The sequence below is a fragment of the Vitis riparia genome, chromosome 6 (assembly GCF_004353265.1).
Source record: "Vitis riparia cultivar Riparia Gloire de Montpellier isolate 1030 chromosome 6, EGFV_Vit.rip_1.0, whole genome shotgun sequence".
NCBI lineage: Eukaryota > Viridiplantae > Streptophyta > Magnoliopsida > Vitales > Vitaceae > Vitis > Vitis riparia.
In genome coordinates this window covers 2,701,850-2,725,054 of record NC_048436.1, presented here as the reverse complement: position 1 = coordinate 2,725,054, position 23,205 = coordinate 2,701,850, and the positions used below count along the sequence as shown (strand labels likewise).

The window sequence follows — 23,205 nt, the reverse complement described above, 5'->3', positions numbered from 1 at the left end:
GCTATGATTGAATTTTGAATTAAACCATTGGAGCAATTGTTTAGTGATCAAACTAAAAGTGGGTGTACCACATTTTGAGATTGAAATTGAAATGAAGCCTCCAGTCCCTGGTGCAACTACACAGAGCATTACACTAGTGCAAATATATATATATATATATTGCAGGTCACATCAACCTCAAAAATATGTGGGAAACTGGCCTAGTGTCAGTAAAGCAAATGTGCCACCTTGAGGAATACTTGGTATGCTTTTCTAAATTTTCCTCGCACCATTATTTTCATTTTCTTCTTTTCTTTTGAGGTTTCGTAGTTGTTATATCAGAGAGCAGCATATATTCTACTGACATAGCTTCTCAAGATTTCATTCATCAACTTTTTCTTCCCTTTTTTTCCCCCTTTGTTCTTTTTTTTTTTTGTCTTTTTAGTCTTTTGCCTTCCTCCATCTCCTTCCAATTATGCTATGAGCAGAAGTCTTAAATGCTCAAAGTCTTTTTTTAATCATATTCTTAATAATTATCATTCAGGGGGACACAAAATTTATTGATCAATAGTGCTTTGTTATTTTCATTTTAAACTATATAATATATTCATCTCTTAAAGTGTATTTTTAATGGGCTTAATTAGCAAAGCATATGCTATATCCTATTCTAAGGAATCAAAAAGCTTTTGAGGGTGCTTTTTGCTTTTTAGTGTCCAAGAGACAGAAAGATATGCTTGTATGAGGGGGGAGGGGGGAGTCTATATAATTAGAGTGAAAAATAATAAAATGATTCAACATATCTAGAAAAATAATTTCCTACAACTCTCTCCTTTTTACCAATCATTCTCACTTTGAAATTCTCTATAATTTTCTGGATTTTTAAGCTAATTAAGATTTGGTAGAAAAAGTTGAGATTGATATCCTTTGGAGGGTTTTGCATTGTAGGACAAAATTGAAAAAATAAAAAATAAAAGATGTGAAAGATGAGGCATCCTATCATAATGATGGTAGTATGTCAAAGAAAATTTTAGAATTTTTTAAAGATTTGTATTTTCTAATCTTTCGTGGTGAGAATCAAACATAATCAAATAAATTAAGATTTTGTTTGAAAACCGTTTTTTAAAATAATTTTTTATTATCAAGATAAAAAAAAAATCAAGAAAACACATTTGATAACTAGATAAAAAATAAGATATTTTCAGATAATATTTTTTTAATTATTTTATATTATTTTCACTTATTTTATAATGATTATTTTAAAAATTAATTATACAAGCATATAGTGATTAAAAATAAGATATTATATATAAAAATTATTCTTAAAATATTAAAAATTTGTTAAAAACATTTTAAGTTTTTAAACAGATTTTTATTTTACAAAAAGAATCATTTTTAAAAACTGTTTTCAAAAAACTTTCGAAATATCCACTTCACATTTTTTATTTATTCATATTTTGGAGGACATGTCATTGTTTTTCTCAAATAAATGATTTTTCATTTAATTAAAGTTTTTCAAAATATCAAAAGTATATACATTTGAAAAAAAAAAAAAAAGAAGAAGAAGAAGGAAGCTCGTCTATGAAATAGTAGCTCAAGGGCTATTCCAACTCTGTGGTTGGGTTAAAGAACAAAAAAATAAAGCAAAAACCTTTTGCTTTGTTTTTGGTGGGTAATGGTGTTTGCTTTAGGACATTGTGGATTTGAGGGCCAACAATGGCATCATCCTAAGGGAATCTGTCCTAACCCCAAGCCCCATGAAACCAGAATCTCAGTGCTTTTCATGCTGTTTTTCTTCTTTCTCTCTCTCCCTCTCAATCCTGTGTGCATTTTTTCAAACAGTTTTAGTGCTGCTTTTTTTTGGATTATTTTTATTAAAACAATGTACGCCCTTCCTTTTACCATCTTTCCACTCTTGTGATCCGGGGGATGCCACATTTGTGTATTCTCCCTATTCTTTATAAATGAAACGACAAGATTTTCATAATCCATGTCCTTTCTCACTACACACTAATGCACATTCCAAGGGAATTTTTTTATTTATTTTAATTTAACTAATTTTACGTGAGCAATGTTTCTAGTTTTTTCCCCACATTTGTGTTACTTTTACTAAAATTTTTAAAACAAATTCCTAGTGGATGCAAAAAGGTATATAGGGAGATTTCAAATATCTTTAGGAATATTTTTTTTTTAATTGTTTGTTTTTCAATAAAAAAAAAAATTAAGGTCTATTTGATAACTGATTTTGAAAAATAGTTTTTTAAAACTATTCTCTGATTTTTGTAAATAAAAAAAAAAAGTTTATTTGAAAACTTAAAATGTTTTTAATATTTTTAAAATTTTTAAATATATTTTAAAAATAATTTTTATATGCAATGTTTTATTTTTAATTATTCTACGTATTTGTATAATTATTTTTTAAAATAATCTTCAAAAAACAAGTAAAAATAACAAAAAGATGTTTCTCTGAAAACATCTTATTTTTTGTTTTTAAAAAAAATAAAAAACAATTTTTAATTATCAAATTATTTTATATGTTTTTTATTTTAAAAAACAGAAAACTGTTCTTAAAAAGAATACCCAAACATGTCTTACTTTCATAATCAAATATAAAAAATAGTTTTTTATTTATTTCCATAAAAACGATATACATTTACTGTATAAAAAGTTTACATAATATTTTTTATAATTTCAATTATTTCTTAAAAGAAAATAATTTTTACCAAAAACTTATTCTACACAATTTATATATATTGGGATTAAAAAGGTATATTTGAGAACACTTTCTAAAGAGGCCTTACATCATCTCTGAGAATTGATCTGAAATCTCAGAAATCTTAATTTATTGTCTTTGTAGTACCAAAGTTCATAGGATACCACACACCACGGTCTGCATAGCCATTGGCCACATGTCCTCTTTATCAAGGCAATCCTTCATACTAGATAATTTTGAAGTACGTATCTATTAAACATTGTTGTGAAAAGAAAATTAATGACACCATATATTATTTTTAGTTTCCACATGAATGTATTTATGACCCTTTTTGGATGAGGATCCAAGTCAATTACTTGTATATAGAAGTTGGTAAGACAGTAAAGCCTTTCACCTCCAATTGAAAATATGGTTTTTTTTAATAAAAAAAATTATAAAAATATGAATAATAATTAAAAAAAAAAAACTATTTTCATGCACTAATTTACCACAAAACAAACACATTTTTTAAGGTGTTGGGTCCCCTTTCTTTTCAAAACCACGTCTACAACAATGTTTAATAATGTAAACAAACACTAGACTAAACCCCATTAGACGTTAGAGACATTAGATGGAAAATATAAGTATATTTAACCACCCCACCCATCCACATTCAACCATTCCAGCCCAATCCCAATATTAAAAGCAAACCCACATCAGTGTTAGCCAGGCTTTAAATTCAATGGTCATAAATAATGTATGGCATTGAAAGAGACAATGTGGTGTTGTCAAATCCAAGGACACTAATAATAAGCAATTTCCTTAAGTCAGTGTCTGCTTTATGAATGCAAAGGATTAGTGGTAGGGAGTGTTTGTTATCATCAACATACATTCCACTTTTGTGTGAAAAGGGGGTTTTCTTCATTTGGGTTGTTGTCTCATGGATCATAACCACACATGTTGACCATTTCAGTATGCTTCTCCACAACCATATGCCACTTTCCAAGTGTCCCAAACTCCAATTATAGCAATGGACTCACACATCCTACCTAGCCTAGCTCTCCCCCAATTTCAGCCTTAATGGGTAGGTAATGGTCATATTACAAAAGACCAAGGGATGTTTATTTATTAACATGATATGATAAAAGTGGGTGTTTCATGGCTTTCCCTTTTTTCTTCTTCTCCTTTCACTTGTTCATTGAAAGGATTGGGACAGGCAAGAGATTGGTGTTCAACATGTCAACAATTTTAAATTCTAGGGTTTTGTTTTTTTTTTTTTTTTCTAAGTTGGTCTACCTTATCATGCATGTTGCACTGTGGATTTGAAAAGGATTGACATTGGTGTTATGTGAGATATTTTTAATTGAAATGAAAAGGAGAAAGTAGCCCCCTGAATAAAAAAGGGACCTATGGGATTAGTGTCAAGTGTTATTATAAAGCAAAAGAAATTCAAAGATGGGTTGGATTCTATCCTATCCAACAATAATCCCACATATAGATGAAGAAGCTTAAGCAATGACTCATGTCCCATTATGGGGCACTACAATGATCAAAAAGTTAGCACATTGTGTACAATATTTTAAATATTATAAACAAGAAAACAACAGCATCAAGTTGAGATGGCCGAGTTGGTCTAAGGCGCCAGATTAAGGTTCTGGTCCGAAAGGGCGTGGGTTCAAATCCCACTCTCAACAATTCATTTTTCTTTTTTTGCCATACCCCCTTATGGGCCAGAAGCAGGCCTGGCCCAACAATTTCTCATGTGGACCAGTTGGTGACATGCTGACCCAGTGGGCCAAGGCTTTGAATCTATACTCAAGTAATAGGCCAATCTTGGGCCCAGATTGAGGTTGTTGGGCTGGTTTAAATTTGATAAATTTCAGTTTGGCACACTTGGGGGTGTTTAATCTTTTAAACTATAAATCAAATCTCTATTTAAATTTGTGATGGACCATCCAACATAAACAAATGAGGCCTAATCTCCAAAATATGTTTTTATACGGACACAAAAGAGTTGGTTGATGGATCGCTATGCTTCCAGCTTTCATCTTCTAAGTGTTGAATTAATAATCAATAATCAGAGGACCCCCATTGGCTTCTTCTGCTAACTGCTGTTGGATTTGATTAATTTCGATTACATTAATTGTGGCTCGTGAGAGATTAGATGTTGAGAGCATGTTTGGATTAATTAGTAATGAATTTGGATTAATGGACTTGAGAAGAAAACACTAGTTTAATTTGCCATATGAAGGGAAGGATAGAAGTAGAAGTAAGTATCATATTTAATAGACTTTAAATGAAGTAGTTGCTAAGAATATAGTAGAGTTGAATGAATCTGATTTACTCAAGGTCATATCAAAAATAAACAATCCATGGGTGGTTGATAAAATATTGAAATGAGAATTCAGCCATTGAGTTGCAATTACTTGAAAGTTCGAATCCACCAAACCCTATCAGGTGGTGTTTGTTTTTTGGCTGAATAGAAAAAGTCAAAATATTTGATTTTTTCTATTCAATTAATAGTACCTTGTTGATATTAACCAATATTATTAAAACGAACTTATTATTAATAAGTTTAATTTAATTATATTGGTTGATATCAATGAGTTACTTTTAACTGAATAAAAAAGTCAAATATCTTGATTTTTTTTTATTTAGTTAAAAAACAAACACCAATCCCATTACAATCTAATGAGTAATGATAAAAGAGTCCTTGACAAGGACCTTGCCTTTGTTTCGACCTTCAAGCATGTTGTAAATGCGTGACATTTTAATTCCCATTATGCTATTGCTATTACATTATTGCTCTTTCCATCATTACTCAACGGGCAAGAATGTGTCCTCGTCCTCACCACATCGTACATGATATTCATTTTATAGTGAAATATGGTTGGTTAAAGTTAAACAATAAAAAATTGTAAATCCAAAACTTGAGGCTTGCTATCTTTAGTGCATGTGTCTACATTTATATGAGAACTTTGCTTGATACCTTTGTGCCTTGTGATTGTCTCTCACACTTTAAACCATTTTATGCTACTTAGATTTTAAAAGCTTAATATAGATGAAATGATAACTGCAGAGACGAAATCTTGATTTATTAATCTTCAATTATGAGACCCAAATTACATAATAGCAATAATAATAATAATAATATAAAATTCTATATATGGAATATAAAGTCGGATGGGTTGAATTAATGAATTTTGAAGGAGGCAACAAGGAATTGAGTAGGAATGTAATGAAGTGGGAAATGGGGTGGGACCATTGATGATAAAATCAGAAAATAACGTTGAAATATCGGAGATATTTCGAATATTGGAGGTGATAAACCATCGATTATGGGGATTTTTCAGTAAAATAATCAAAAATATTATATCGCTAATATATCATTGATATTTCGGTAAAAAACCGAAATTTCATCGGAAGTAGAGAGCACGCTTGTGGAGGAATTTTTTTCGTGATTTATTGGCAACAATGTTTTTATTTTTATTTTTTATTTATCTTTCATTTTAAATTTATATAATCATTTTATTTTTAAATACTTTTCATAGTTATCTCATTAATCCTATTTTAAAAAATTATCATCACTTCACTCTTAATTTTTTTTTTATATTTATCCTTTCAATTTTATTTAATTTTAAATGTTTTTATTTTAAAATATTAAAAATATAATTTTACCCCAAAAAAATTGCTACAATACAAAAAATTAAGAAAATTCTAATATTTTATAAATTAAAATTAATTTGATAAGATAAATTAATAATAATTTTAATTATTTAAATAAATTAATGTTAATAGAAAAAATTGTTAGCACATATTTTTAATAAAATTTTAAAACTTAAATTTCAAATAAAATATTTTATATGAATTAATTTAATTTTTCATTTAAAATGTAATAAAACATGTTTTAATAAAAGTATTTTAAAATTTTTAAAATAAATAAATATAAATATACTAAAAGAATTCAAGCTAATTTTTTTTATATAAATTAGATAAATATTATATTTAATCTTACTTATATCAATTACACTTCTAAAATAACTTATATATTATTTTTTATTTTATTATTTTTTGAAAAAAAATTAAATATTTTTTATTAATTTTGAATTATTTATATTAAATTGATATTTATGTAAAAATATTCATTGATATATTAATGTATCCTTACTTACGGATATTTTAAACCTTGGGTGGGCTGAGTCATGATAATAATAATGTGAAGGGGGGGAGGAGGGAGAGAGGGAGGGGGTTAGGCACGAGGAGTGACGCGCATGTGACGAGCTTTAATGCATGAAAGTAGGTAAAGGAAAGGAAAAAGAGAGAAATCAAGTATGAAAGCAAAATTAGGAATGGCCGACAGACGTCATTAGGGGGTGGCGGTGAGAGCCTGAGACCCTCATATTTATTACTAACCATTAAAATAATTTGGAGTAGCTTTTGCTTTCAACTACTTTTTAACTTACACCCACATCCCCACTCCCACCTACCACCCATTTCATTTTCCCACCAACCCCCTCCTCTCTCTCTCTCTCTCTCTCTCTCTTCAATTTGGAATAGGTTTAAGTTACTCTTGATTTACTTCCTTCACTTCAAAGAATTTAAGTTTTTAAAAAATTTAAATAAATAAAAGATTTTGCTATCAACCTCCACCCGAACTCCAAACCCTTTCCCAAAGTTGGATTTGTTCAGTGTTGAAAAAACACTTTCAATTATTAATGCAATAGGATAATGCATTTAACCCTAATTATTTCCTTCTCATGCTAGGCTTTAAATTTAAGCTTTAGTCATACAATTCAAAAGAAAATTATTTACCAAAAGGGGGCCCAAACAATCAAATTCCAGGAATATTTAGGCCTCAGGGGCATTGAATTGCGACTTGATTAAGTTACATCAAACAATAAAGTCATCATAAATATCGAAAATGAGGCAATGCAAATGGGGAAAACCAACCCAAAAGCTCAATTATGGACTCCTTTTCTAACACCATGGGCTACAATAGTCTTCAACATTTGTGCTGCCATGTCCATTAATGAGCTCATCATGGCAACACCACATGCTTTGGTTTCCAGCTATTCTCTTATCCAAACACCTCCTTATGTGTTATGAATCTTGCAACACTTCTTTATCTCATTCAATGTCTTTGATCATTTTGTGTGTTTTTCACGATGAAGAAGAAAAATTTGACAGATGGGGAATTACTATCTTAATTTTTTTTCATTATTTTCATATTTTTCTCTAAATTTATAATTTAAAAGTATATAAGCCTTTAAATAATTTTAAATTTTTTTATATTTTTCATGGTAAATCAAATATAAAAAAAAATTTAATATTTTTCCCCTTCTATTAATACTTTCTAAAAATCAATCATAACCTAAAGTTTAACTCCTCAATAATAGTAAGAATAACAATAATATTTATATAAAAAAAATCACATGTTAAAGGTTTCGTTTCCATTTTTATTGAATTATATATTTTTACCCGGAATTCATTTAACCATAATAAAAGAAAAGCAAGTTAAATTTGGGATAAATGAAGATGAAAGGAGAAGATGACACTTGGTCGTATATGGGCCTCCGATCTTTGTTGTCATGGGTGTCCTTCACCATTCTAGGGGAAAGGACGACGTGGCCACTAGACGCCACCAAGCAACTTGGCCTTGGCCCCTCCCAACAGTTGCACGTCCATCTCTCAACCCTAAGTGATTATGCAATAATGTAATCAAATCAAGAATTAAATAAGATAAAGTAATTATTAAACAGCATTGGATAGAATTTATTATGAGAAAGGAGGAAGAAGACGCTGGGCAACATACAGAAAAATTGAAAATCCAAGGGGGAACGAAGCGACAAAAAAGGAGATGTCTACCAAATTAGATTCCGTCGTTAAAAACTTAAAGCACGTGATATCATATCACACAATCAATTATTGGATTTCAGATCTATTGTTACAACACAGGAGTTAAATGATGGCAAACCAACAGTAGCATGATTTGAAAAAATGTCTTACTACGACAAAGAAGCCTACGGCTATTGAAATAATGGAATAGGTATTAAATGAAAATTGAAATTAAAATAAATAAATAAAAAATAGACATTCTATTTGTTGGTGTTGCTTTTGCTTTTGCTCAATGTCCCAAGCATCACATACAAAGATTGGCTGGGAATGGTATTCACATTGTTACAGAGTAATAACCACAAATGTGCTGGATAATCAAACTACATATTTACCCAACAACAATGTTGCTTGTTGTTTAAAATCCCTTGATGAATTTAAAATCCAAAAAAGAAAATAATAAAAAGGGAATTTAAATGGACTTTTTGCCTTTTCTTGTAGGGGCGGATGGATGGATGGGTGGGTTACGCAAATAACAAATCTCTGGCTCTACCAAGAGACCAAGAGAAGTGTGTTTTTTTTTTTTTTAACTTTTAACTTAAATCTGAAGTCTTAATCTCCCCCAGAAGGGCACCAAGGCGTCATGTCCATAGGATAGCTCCCCAACACCCTCAAGAAAGATGTGAACTCTTGAACCTCCGCCAGTGCGTTCTGGGCTCTGACTTCTGCCATGGATGCCTCGAAATCCACGTAGAACATGTACTCGAAGTGCTTTGCCGTTCCCACGTTCGCGTCGTCCACCAATCTGATCGGACGGTTTCGGTGAGGTCTGCTCTCGATCTTCGTCAAGCTTATGTTTCTGAAGGCGAACGCTGACAGAACCTTGAACAGTACGGACGTTCCCTTGTCGTGTGCGAATACGATGCTGGTCTTGAATGGCCGGTCGGTGCGAGGGATGATTGGCTCGCGCGCAAGCATCACGAACCGAGTCACGTTGCTCGAGTCGTCTTGGATGCCGTCCGCCAATATCTGGAGTCCGTACAGATCCGCCGCTCGGGCGCTCGCGATCGCCGCCGTATCTCGGAGGTTGTTCAACGCTACGTACTCCGCGGCTCCGGCGGTGTCGTCCACGGCCTCGCGAGCGACGTTGAGGCCGAGTTTGGTGAGCGTGTGCTCGCACTGGGCCAGGGCTTGAGGATGGCTTATCACGCGAGTCAGGTACTCTTTTCGCACTCCCGGTAAGGCTAACAGGCAGTGGTGCACCGGAAGTTGGACCTCGCCCACGATGTGGAGGCGGTGACGAAGCAGGAGGTCATAATTCCGGTGAATGCTGCCTCCGAGCGAGTTCTCCACCGGCAGCACAGCTCGATCGGCGATCCACAGCTCTACAGCCTGAAACGCCACCTCGAATTGGTCACACGGTATCGCCTCGCAGTTCGGATACGCTTTTCCGGCGGCGGCCTCGCTGTACGCGCCGGGAACACCCTGGTAAGCCACACGGAGCTCCGAGCCGTGCATCGGAGCGGGTGAGAGGTCGGTGATGGTGAGCGGCTTGGGCAGATTCTCGATGGGGACGAGATCTAGTGTCTTGTGGCCATTAACAGCGGTCAGATCGGCGTTGCCGCTCTTCTCGGTGCCTTGCTGCTGCGACACAACCTTGCTAGCTAAGATGGCGCAAGAGCTTTGCCAATCAGCTCGGCTGAACCCGATGCCGCCGGAGAAGTTAGAGTAGTCGGATTTGTAAACACATTGAACCACGAGTCGGTGTGGAGCGACGCGGTGAGTGGGAACGAGCGGCCTCGTCCTGATTAAGGATTTGAGATTAGGAGATGGAGATAGAGCCTGCATATTCTGAATCTCTGATGACTAGGGGAAAAACCAAATGAAAAAGAAAAAGAGGAGAGGAGAGGAGAGGAGAGGAGAGGGGGGTTGGTTGTGGGCTTGTAGCTTGGTGTTCTCTAACAAGGGAACGTCAAGCTGAGAGAAAGAAAAGGGGGTTTGGGGGTTTTATATTAAGATATAGAGAGGGAGAGGGAGAGGGCAGTGGACGAGTCTTGAGAGGATGGTATGTATGTGTGTGCGCGTAGGTGGTTCGGTCAATCTCACACCTACCCCCCTCTCTTTCTTTCTCTCTTCTTGTGAGGTCCCCACTCCCTTCTCCCGTGCCCCTACCAACTCTGCCCCGCCTTCCCAATACGGCAGTAACCCAGCTTTCTTTTACTTTGGAAACGCACAGTGACTTCTATTTATCGTCACTAACCAAACCCTTCTCTACCCCCCTCTTTTTCTATCTCACAACTGCTTCTATTTTCATTTCGGAAATATCATACCATATTAATGACACCATGATTTTTATTTTTTTATCTTTCCTTTATCCACTGTGAAGCCAGAAAAAAATGATGGAAATTACACGGTGAGCCGTACGCTATATCATGGGATAAGAAAAGTTGCATAACGGAATTCCATAAATGTTTTAAGTATTTAACGTTGACGCTGGATTGCCGTTTAAAAACTTCAAAGCTTTTTTCTAAGCATGATAGCATATTCGACGGCTAGAATTTTAATATAAAAATAAAGAAAATATCATTTCTTGTATAAACTTTATTTTATTTTATCTTGTACAATAACTTATTTCATATTTAATTAACTTTTTATAATATCATTATTGTTTTTAAAAAATTATAAACAAAAAAATATTCTAAATAAGCTGTCTGATAAACCAAATTAATAACTTAAAATAACTTAACAATTTAATTTAAGTTATTAAGTAAATTAAGTGTTTTTGATAAAATAAATTTAATAATTTAAATTCAAAAGTAACTTTAAATAATAAGTAAAATCAATTAACTTTTTCTTAAGTTAATATCTTTATTTTACTTTTTTATCCTAATTACTTCTATGCTATTCTACCACCTCTAACTTTACTCAACTTCTTTTACTATAGTTATAATTTATAAGAATAAATATGTCAATTTAATGATTTAAAATATGTTTTTAATTAATTTTATCAAATAACCTTAATATTTAAATTAAGAATTAAATAATAAATTAAGTATTATTTATTTTAAAGTTTTGTCAAACATGCTCTTACAAGATTAGCCAAAAACATTGTAAACTTTTTAGTCTATTTTTAAATAGTAAGAGATAAAAATAAATATGAGGATTTAAAGCATTATTTGCATATACTTTCTATTTTTAAAGAAAAATAAATAAAAAAATTCTATATAAATGCTAAAAATTTTAAAATATATATATAAATTTACCGTTGGTTCTTAAAAATCACTTTTAAAATTTAACTTCATAAAAATAATTTAATTCCTCAATTTTTTTAAATTGGGTTTTAGAAATCATTACATTTTTAATATAATTTTCTAAAAATTTCAAAGTTATTATTATTTTTTATTTTAAAAAAATTGAAAATAAAAAGGATATCAAATATAAACTAAGAAATTGATTTTCCATAAAGAAGTTAAATTTTGGAACAAATTTAAAATGAAAGAAATGGATTTCAATTTCTTCATCCTCTTTGTTGCGGGTGAGAATTGAGATAAAAACCATTTTTCTACTTATTTGGCATTGTAATAGAAATAGACAAGAAATAACTTATTTTATTATTTTAATTATTTAAAATCAAACAATAAGAAATTTAATTATCAAAATAAATAATTTTATTATCATATATAATAAAAAATGATGAAATAGGGATTTAACATTTGTAAAGCTAAAAGGTGTTTGACATTTATTTTAAAAAATAATTTTCTATTTTTTTCAATAGATTGTTAATATAGATTTTAATAATCAAAATTTTTTTTTTTGTTTTATATTCTTAAAAAGAATTTCACACAAAATGTTTTAGTTATTTTCTTATTTTAAAAAATAATTATACAAATATATATAATAATTTAAAATAAAGTTATAAATATAAAAATTATTTTTAAAATATATTTAGAAATATTAAAATTGTTGTCCAAATAAATTCTTATTCTCCATGTTATTATAATTTTTAAAAATAGTTAGCAAATCGGGTAAAAAATTTCTACATAAAATCCTTCCAATTTTCTTTGTTGGATATAGGATGATTCCAAATCAATTGCTTTCTATTCGGTATAATCCTTGTGCAAAACATTTTTAAAAATTTTCTGACATGAAACACTTCTATTTCAATCGGATTTGGGTTTGAAAATTGAAGCTACCAAGTAACCGTACATCTTGTCTTGACCCTGATAACAAAGTGGAGAGAGAAGAGAATAGTAGGAAAGATGGAATGATTGCTTGGCGTTGAAGGGGGAGATGGCCCAAGGTTCCAAGAATCCATCCTAGTGAACCCCGCCATGGTCGAGAACCACTCCGCCCCCACGGCACATGGGAGAGGCAGCAGCGCACCCTTATTTTCTATAACTGAAATTCCTCAATTTCCACGTGATACAAATTTCAAACCACATAATTGGTTGGCCCTTCCAGGCAACCTCAATTGCATTTCCCCATCTGAGCTTCTCTGTCGTGCCCTGGCTTGCAGGTAACTTTCATCCCATTGATCGAAAAACAGATTCCAATTTTGGTCCCCTAAGCCCTAATCCACATGGTTTACGTGAAAAACGGTAGATGAAAATGAGAAAAAATTAGTTGACTCTGTATTTTTCTAACATCGACACCCCTCCCTGCCAAATGATAAAAAGGTTATGTTACGTCTCTCTCTCTCAAATTTCACAGACACCACTCCATCTGCCAAGTGGATCGGATGATGAGAACGATATAATACCAAGCTCTCACGTTACACATTCCATCCCCCATTAAAATTTATGATGGGGTGCTTCAAAAATTAGAAAAAATTAATAAATTATTTTCATATATTATTCTAAATTATATACTAATAAACGAAGTTACTTAACATTGTTAGCTTTTTTTCCTATAATGTATTGTCATATATAATTATATTTATGCAAATGTTATTTAAGGGTATTAATTGATAGGTAAGTGAATTGAACATTCAAGAGTGTTATGTATGGAAAATTCAAATTATAAATGGAAAGTTAGAAGATTTAATTTATATGAATGTGTGTGTTATATCTTTTGTAATCTAATCATTATGAAAATTAATTTGTACATTATGTTTATGGAAAATGGAAAAGTATAACTTATGCGATTATATAGATGCATTTAAGTTCATAACCCACATTTATCCATTAATTTGTAATAAATAATGTATATAACTCTCATATAGTTTTTGATACGAGACTTAAGAGATGTACAACCTAAGTCATACTCTCATTCTTATGTCATTTTTTTTGTTTTATTTTTTAACAACATACACTACACAAGTGATTCATCCATTGTATGAGAGTAGTGAATTGAAGACCTTAATAATACAATTCATAAAGTAACTTAATCTCACTTCAAAAGTGTTATTATTATTATGAATCAAGATAAGAATATGATCATTATTTTAGTACTTATATTTATTTTATTTTATGCATCCAAATTTTTTTTTATATAATTATTTTCACATAAAATTTATGAAAGTTTGGTTAACAACCATTAGAATGTTTGGACATATTTTACAACGGTTTGTGGCAACAATTTTCTATTCTTCAGAAAAAAAAAAAAAACACATTTGACAAAAAAAATATTATTTTTAAGACATATTTAAAAATATTAAAAACAAGTTAAATTTTTACAAAACGTCAATAGAAAATTATTTTTTAAAACTATTTTCGAAAACACTTACCAACATTTATTTCATAATTTCTCATTTTCTGTATTAAATTTAAAGGAAATTGAAAACCAAAAAAAAAATTATAAAATTTATTTGCTCTTTATAGTTACTTTTTTCTTTACTGTTTTTTTTTTTAAACCATCCTCATCATTTTTTTTATACAATAATTATTTTCATTTGTAAAATTATTATATTATTGTTTTTTTAATAAAATTCAATTTATGGTAGTTTTATTTTTAGTATTTTATTTAATAATTTGTTAATAATGGATGTCATCTTATTTGATTTTGAAACTTTCAGATTTTTTATTTTTAAGATTTAATTAAATAAGGATTGAATTATAAAGGAACTATATCTTTTCCTTATTTCCTTTCCAACTTTCTGGGAAGTAATCATACCTCTGCCTACTTTTCATAAGAAAAAGAAAAAAATTTATAAAAATTATATTCCTTAACTAATTAAAGTTTCTCATCCCCATCTTTTTAATGTACAATTAAATAAGAAATAATACGAAAGATGGCTCTTCAAGTCGGAATTCATGATAGATCTCTTTTTTGGGCAAGGGAGGAGGCAGGTTACTTGAATGGCCTAAACCCTTATTTAGGAGGTGGTCGGTGCCCAACAAGTTCACGACTCAGACCTAACATTTCAATATAGTCCCAAGCAAAACAATCTTCTAATTTTATAATAACTCCCAAACAAACCCTAACACTTTTTTTTTAATGGTAAAAGTAATATGTTAATTTTTCTTTAATTTTTAATATTTATTAAAAAATAAAATAGTAAAAAATAAATAATTTAATACTTAACATCATTACACACTATTTAATTTTAAATTATAATCCAAATTAAGAATGTATTTGATTGTAATTTTAAAAAATATTTTTAATATTTCTAATACTTGAAAATTTTTATCTTTTAAATATTATAAATATTAAAAATATTTTTTAAAATTACTGTCAAATATACTCTAAATTTAAAGAATAAATAAATAAATCAAACAAATAAACACTACCTACCTTCTTTATTTTTCTTTTTACCTCCGCGAAGATCCATTGATATATTACACTTGATACACTTTGCACGTCCATTCTATTCAAATTCGAATTCATTTCATTAATTTTAATTCTGTCAACAACGATATTAAACCCCACCTCTAATGGTGAAATAAAATTTGATAATTTGGATTTCAATTTTGAAGTACTTTCCCTTTAAGATGCGGACTTAGGGTCTTGCTTGGTATACCCGTTGTCGGACTTCCGATGTGGGATTTCCTTTTGTGGGGCAGACCACATCAATTATTTCCAATTTCCAATTTCCTCTTAATCTATATAGCCTGTTTTTGGGCAATCCACATAGATATTTTCAGTCTCTACTCATAGTAATCAAATGTCAAATCATAGATATTTTCAGATATTTTTATATTTTTTTAGGTGAATCAAATATAAAATTAGATGGAAGAGTTGATTAACCATTTCCATGAATCCATGATATTGATGCCCCTAAAATGGCCAACCCTCTTGTCAAGAATAAGGATACAAATTTGTGTAAAACCCAAAACATTGATCCTTGAGGTTCTTGTGTTTAGCTAAATGCATCCACACCAAACTACTTGTTGGTTTTCTAGTAAAATATTTGACAACAATCGGAAATGGTAATATTAGTCCCTCTATTTGGAAAAACTAATTTTTTGAAAAAGAATCAAGTCTCTATTTTTTACAAATAAAAATTATAAAATCTTAAGAGTCCGTTTGACCATGTTTTTTTATTTATTTTTAATTTAAAAATTATTTTTAAAAATAAATTTCAAAAAACATGATCAAATGAGTTCATATATTCTTTTTTTTTAAAGCATAGTCATGTTTTTAGTTACGAAGTACCATAAAAAACAATTAAAAATTACTCATTGTCTTTGTGACGAAACAATGACCCATAAGACATTAGGCAATATAATAATGTAAAATTTGGAATCTTGGTTCACCAAAAAATCTAGAAAAGGAAAATAGGTTGTTCTTTTTTTGGGACCAAAAAAATAAAGTTTTATCTTTTGTTTGTCTTGATTAAGAGATCTTCAAATAATAATACCAAAAACAAACAATCTCAACCTTACAAATGTATAAAATCACAAGATCTACTACTACAAAGACCTCAAATTTCATTTTCTCCCCAATGAAAATCATCCTCCATTGTGTACGAATTATATATATATATATATATATATATATATATTATTATACTTCGAACAACTAAATTATACTTAAATTATCATGAAAATGAATTGCAATGATATGAAGTCTTCAAGGGGAATATAAATTTCAAGAGAGCACGTGGAGTTGAATCCAAGAATGTTGAAACAAAATAGTCAACTTACTTAGAGTAAGTGGGTGTTTGATAAACCAACTTAATAATTTAAAATAACTTAATAACTTAAATTTAAGTTATTAAGTAAATTAAATATGTTTAGTAAAATAACTTAATAACATGACTTAAAGTAAAACATAACTTTAAGTAATAAATAAAAATAATTAACTTATTTTGAAGTTCACATTTTTATTTTACTTTTTTACTATAATTTGTCATAATTATCCTCCATGATCTTTTTCTTTACTCCACAACCTTCATTGTTACTTGATCTCTTTTATCCTAGTTATAATTTATGATGATAAAAATATCAATTTGATGATTTAAAATAAATTTTAAGTTAATTTTATCAAACAACATTAATACTTAAAATAAGAATTAAGTAATAAGTTTTAAATTAACAACTTAAGTATAGTTTAACTTAAAGTCAATTTAAGTCATTAAGTAATAAGTATTAAGTTTTACCAAAAATCATTTAAGTTTACTAATAATTTTCCCTTTTAGCAATTTTGTGGGAAAGCAATGATTACATAAACTTCCAATACTCTAAAATAAAGTTAACATATTATTTAATGATGTTCAAACCTAAATCGATCATTTAACACAATCATTTTTGACATTTCAACCATGATCATGAAGATTTTTGAAATTTCTAGAAACTTGTGATTTGCACACATTTAAAAAAATAATACATGTGAAAGGTAATGTATAAGAAAAAAAAATAGTTAAATCTTACAATAAAGCATAATCGATCATAACCTATCACAAATATAAATTGTCATCTTGATTTCTTGCTCATAATGACTTTCTCCACTTTTTTTTTCTTTCACAAAAATTACAAAGTATATCAAGAAGAGACAAACAATGAAAGAACAATGAAATAGCATAGATATTGTTCGCAGATCGAAGGGTTGGTCGTATTCATCAACTCCTCTTGTGTTCGAATGTCGTGAGCGCTTGGGTGAATGCACTATAAGGTTAGGGTATGCACCTTTCCTGACAACAATTGCTTTTAAGAGAGTTGGTAGCGCCTGAGGTCTTACAAGTGGTATCAGAACTGAGGTCACGGGTTCGAACCCCAGGGGTATCGCTAGAGGGGAGATTCTTGGCAGATTGGAGGGTTGGTCGTATTCATCAACTCCTTTTGTATTCGAATGTCGTGGATGTTTGGGTGAATACATTATAAGGTTAGAATATTTATCTTTCCTGAAGCAATTGTTTTTAAGAAAGTTGGTGTCGCCTCAGGTCATATGGTTATAAATGAATAAAGATGTTCAAGGCACATCCAAATGCACAATACATGACAAAATGATAGATAATCAAAGTATCATTAAAATACACCCAAATCATCAACAAATCAAATATATCCAAATAACTAAAGATCTAGCACGAATTGTCAAGAAGACAAAAGGGATGAGTGTTGAAGCTTAATTGAGAATAAATATAAGACTTCATAGAGGCAAGTTGCGCATCCATGTGTTGTGACCTATCATAAAGCTCATCAATGCAAGTATTAAGATATGCTCTGAGGGCTCTATCAACGACCCTCTCTTATATGAGATAATCTAGTTGTCAATCATGAAATGTTGGCAAGTCCTTAACTATCGAAAAGTCCTCAAAAACCTTAGATTGTTCTACTCATCCCCTTGATCTTTGTCTCTTTATCGGCATAGGCTCCGTCTAAAGGCCCACATGTATGGCTCATGTGCTTAGACTAAAACCTCTTATTGATAGGAATTCTTGGATTTAGAACCTGGAAATTATGTTGAAAATCAAACCTAGTGTTGAGAAGAATATAGGAAATGGTGAGTAAATGATAAACTCCGAAAGTGAGATAACTCACAATAATATACTATAATATCCATGATAAGTTAAGCCATATCAATAGGTTAACTAGTAAGAACATAGTGGATAAATCCCATAATGGGTCTTTGTATTTAGCTTCAATAAGATGAAGGGTAAAAAAGTGTCGATAGCAAACATGGTAAGGATCCATGTTGGCTTGATAAAGCCAAAAAGAGGAATATAAATAGGAAAATCCAAGCTTCAAGAGACTTCCTTTCAATTAGCAACAATAATAGATCTTATAGATCAATCATATCCAATTTCCTATTTACTTCATTATTAAATTTCTCTAGGAAAATTAAAGTGCTTCTAGGGATGAAAGATAGAAGAAGAATCCCTCAAACAATTAACAAATTCATAAGATCACTGTAGCTATTTAAGAAAATGATAATAGACTAAGTAACCAACAACATTGATCAAGCAATAAGCATGGAATTTGTAATGACCTAAAGATTATTAAAAGTTAATATAAGTTTTTTTGTCTTATAATAAGGACTAATGACTCAACTATTAAATTGATTAGTTAAACCATTAAGGAAAATAATTAGTAGGTAATGAGCATGTTCAATTGGTTGAAAAGTAGCTTAAAGGTGGTTAATTATAGTCAAAATTCTTTGCAATACCATTAGTTATGTAAGTTAGCAACTTACTTAGTTGCTTGCTTAATTTTGTGTGGGTGAAAATTTAGGCAACTTTCTCTAGTTTTATAGGGTCATAATAGAAGCCATTTGTCATCTCAAGATTAAGTTGAAAATGGGTTGGAACAAGTGTGAGAAAAGGGTAATTTGGAGACACTTAGGATGACTAATCAAATATATGGCAATCTGACAGTAGTCAACAATAAGTAAGCTACGAGCATAAAGTTACATCTTTTATAGGTAGTATCAAGCGTGAAAGGAGAGAGAGAGAGAGAGAGAGAGAAATATGATTTTTTTTCTAAAAACGAAACGCTATTCTTTAAGTAAAAGAAAAAAAAACAAATAAAGCAGAAAAATGAAGAGAAATTAAAGAAGTAGAGAAAGCGTTATTTCAAAACTCTATTTTTTTTTTTTTATGGATTTGCAAATTAAATTGTTTGATATTTTGGTTGATGTTTTTTATGGTATCATTGGCATATCGAATTTTTTTAACTAATACAAGATGAGATTCTTAGGACTTGCTTGAAATCTAGCACATGTTCTCATATTGAATGCAATGTCAGGACGACTTGTAGTAAGGTACAAGAGACTCTTTATCATGCTCCTAAAAAACTTTTTCTCAACATTCTTACCAGATGTATCCTCCGTATATCCACTTACACCCATATTGTTTTCAATGTGGTTGATTAGATTGAGTATTTATAATAACAATGTAAATAAAACATCTATTAAAATGTATGCATGACAAAAAGAATTGAAATGATTAAGTTTCAAAAAGTTTTTCGGTACAAAGTTATTCCAACAAAGCCTTTACACTTCTTTGAATTAAGTTGGGATATCTCATACATTTGTAAAGATTTAGCAAGTTCATCTACTCTCATAAAGTTAATATCCTTACTTTCTTTTACGGTAGTACCTAAGTTTGAATTCCTCAAGAAGAGATTTAGGGATTTTACTAACCACCTTAGAATTGGGAATCTTTTTCCCTAGATTAAAACTTGAATTGACAACATCAATTAGCTTAGCATAGAAGAATTCATCTTCCTTGCATCCCTATTATTTAAAAAATGGCAAAAGCATTTGTGATTTAGACAAAAGTGCCCTTATGCGTGACTAAAAGTATATTCCATGTTGTTTTAGCATGTCTACAATTTATTATTATGTGAAACTCATCGAGATTCATACCATTAAAAATTTCATAAACAGCTCAAGTATTAACCTCACTACCTTCATTATCAATTTTATCTTATTCTTATTGAAGCTTTAACTCTCTGGTAGATCTATACATCTTATCCAAATTTGATAGATGTCTCTACCCAAATTCTACAACATTCCAAACTCATTCTCCTTACATCCTTAATAAGAAGTCTATTAGGGCTTTCTAATGAGGATAATTATTTCCATCAAAATGTAGAGGATTATTTATAGAAGATCCCATTTTTTGTAACTCTAATGAATCAAGATCAAGCAGCAAAAAAAATTAATTTTTAAAACTTAACCTACTCTAATACCAATTGAAAGTTCAAATCTTGGTTCATGAAACTATATAGAGGATGGGGGACGTTGAATAGGTAATCGTTCTTTCCATGTGCAAAAATTAAATTCTTATCCTTCATTTATTCCTTGACTAAGAGATCTTCAAATAACAATGTAATGAATAAGTAATTCCTCACAAGACACATGGCTTGTGAGGATGACTACCTATAACGTCTCCTAAAGACTTTACACATATAAAAACCATGAGGTCTATTGACCCTAAAACCACCATATTCTCAACTAAACAAGAATTTAGCTTTGAGAGTATTGGATTTGCATGGAAATAATGGCAATATGCTCTAAGGCGTGGAGTTGTTAAATAACATAACTAATAGTGGACCAAGTTGATTTTAGAAATCGAAATTAACAAAAATTATTTTTAAAACTTGAAAATTTTTGAAAAATATTAGAAACTTAGTAATTTTGGGCACAAACACTTGAGCGCTCATTTAAGATGCTTAACTACTCCCAATAGGCGTTTAGCTTCTCCCAGCAAAAGCTTAAGTGATCAAAGTAAAATTTCTTTTTTAAATTTTGTTTTCTCACTTGATGAAAATCTCCCTCCATCATATGCCTTCTACATTCAAACGATACCCGAATTGTCCTAAAAATGAATTGCAATGATCTTGAGTCTTTAAGGTCAGAGTAAACCCTAATGAAGTAAAGTCTAATCTAAGAACATATAAAACAAAGTTGTTAACTTAAACTAACTTAGGTGCAATTTGTTTTCAAAATTCAGATAACTTATTTTTTTTATTTTTTGTTGACTTATTATTACTTATTTCTTAAATTTTTTAGTAAATAGAAAAAATCAAAATATTTGATTTTTTTTTATATGAAAAATAATCTATTGGTTTTTCTTTACTTTTTAGTACTCAATAGAAATAAAATATTAAAAAAAAAACAAACAAACAATTTAATACTTAACACTATTAAGCATTATTTAGTCTTAAATTATATTTAGAATCAAGTTTTAAAAAAAACAAAAAATAATAATAAAAAAAAACCACCTTAGTGTCCATTTGATTACACTTTTTACTTTAAAAAAAAAATAGTAACTTCTATATGCAATACAAGAATTCTTAGAGGTTTACAAAAATAATGGTTTTTTAAAAAAATTAAGGTATTAAATCAAATTTAAACTCAAATTTAAAAATTTTTTGAAGTAATTTTAAAGAATATAAGGGAAGTTTATATATTTTACTTTTTTACATATAAGTTTTCATTTAAAAAAAAAAAAAAAAACAAGAATGTATCCAAACAAAGCCCTACTTCACTAACATAATATAATGTAGTTTTGAATGAATATCATCTGCTCATTATCATATGTTTAAAAAGTATATTTTGGTATTTGAAGACTCTTTTATATTAAGAAAAAAAAAACAATTGTTCCACAAAATTTTAAAAAATTTAAAGAATCATTTAAAATAAGCAATTCAAAAGCTGCTTTTTCTAAAAAAAAATAGTACTTATCATATAAGAAAGTAGTAAAAGTTGCAAACAAAAAAATGCTACTCATGAGATCATTGCTCACTAAAAGTTACTTTATCAAAACACCTTTCAAGCAGCCTTAACTCCTGAGAGCCAGATGGTTCTAAATTACCAAATATTTTAAGGTCACCTTTCCTCATCCCCATCCCCACCTACCTAAAAATCCAGTGTGTTTTTCCAATGTATCCATTAGTGGGTTGTTGCAGCAGGATCAACTCTGGTCAAGTCAATTTTTTCTAAATGATACCTTGCTGAAAATGATTGACATCATTAAAACCATTTTTTTTCTTTTTTTTTCTTTTTTTTTCTTTTTTTTTTAAATAAATGAAAATAATAATGAATTTTAAACCTACCAAGACCAAGTAGTGTTTGTTCACATGGAGACCTTTCATAAATTAGTTTAGTATTTGCATATTTCTGTTAAGAAACATGATATATATATTGAACTCAAATCCCATAAACTTTAACTTTTAGAAAAAATAGTTGCTCAATATGATATCAAAGTTTGGATTAGTGAGAAATTCCCGCAATTTACATTTCTCCTATTTATTTATTAGATATGAATCTAAATTCTATCTATTTTTCATGTGTATATCTCCGTTTATTGGATATAAATCTGATTTCGGTCTTGTCTCTCCATATGCGAATATGGGATCGCAAAATCAAAGAGAATGTTAAGGAGTTATGATATTCATATTGAATTTAAATCCTACACGTTTAAGTTTTTAGAAAAATTGATTCTTTCAACCATTACATCCTATAAAAATATGTATTGACAAAAAAAAATATTTACCCTCCAATTTAATAACACTAAAGTCTCATTACTAAGTATTAAAAATAATATAGAATCATCATCATTCCATAAAAAAATCTTAATTACTCTCCGGATATAAGAAAAGTCAATTTCAACCCTATTTAATGTTTTAAAAAAATTGTACATAATTAAACTAATTTTTCTATTCATCTCATATAATAATAATTAGCCTCAAAAACCGAAAGGCAGAATGACCATTGACTGAAAGGATAAGATGGTTGGTGGGGTCATGGTTAGGGAAACGCATAAGGTTGAAATTCCCAAATATTTCTTCAAAAAAAAATATATAAAATACAAACATCCAAAC

General features: G+C 29.8%; 1 protein-coding gene and 1 non-coding gene across 2 annotated transcripts; one reads left to right on the top strand and one right to left on the bottom strand.

Annotated features, from left to right (window-relative positions):
* The first annotated feature begins 4,281 nt into the window (after positions 1-4,281).
* On the top strand, positions 4,282-4,362 carry TRNAL-AAG. The gene has a single exon. It is a non-coding gene; the product is annotated as a tRNA-Leu (tRNA).
* A 4,372-nt stretch (positions 4,363-8,734) lies between these two features.
* LOC117916592 (arogenate dehydratase 3, chloroplastic-like) lies at positions 8,735-10,472 on the bottom strand. Its single transcript, XM_034832706.1, has one exon. The coding sequence runs from the start codon at positions 10,346-10,348 to the stop codon at positions 9,113-9,115; it is 1,236 nt and encodes a 411-aa protein (XP_034688597.1). The 5' UTR covers positions 10,349-10,472; the 3' UTR covers positions 8,735-9,112.
* Positions 10,473-23,205: the final 12,733 nt, after the last annotated feature.

Coding starts and splice junctions, on each gene's coding strand:
- LOC117916592 (XM_034832706.1), bottom strand. CDS start 10,348: ATGCAGGCTCTATCTCCATCTCCTAATCTCAAATCCTTAATCAGGACG.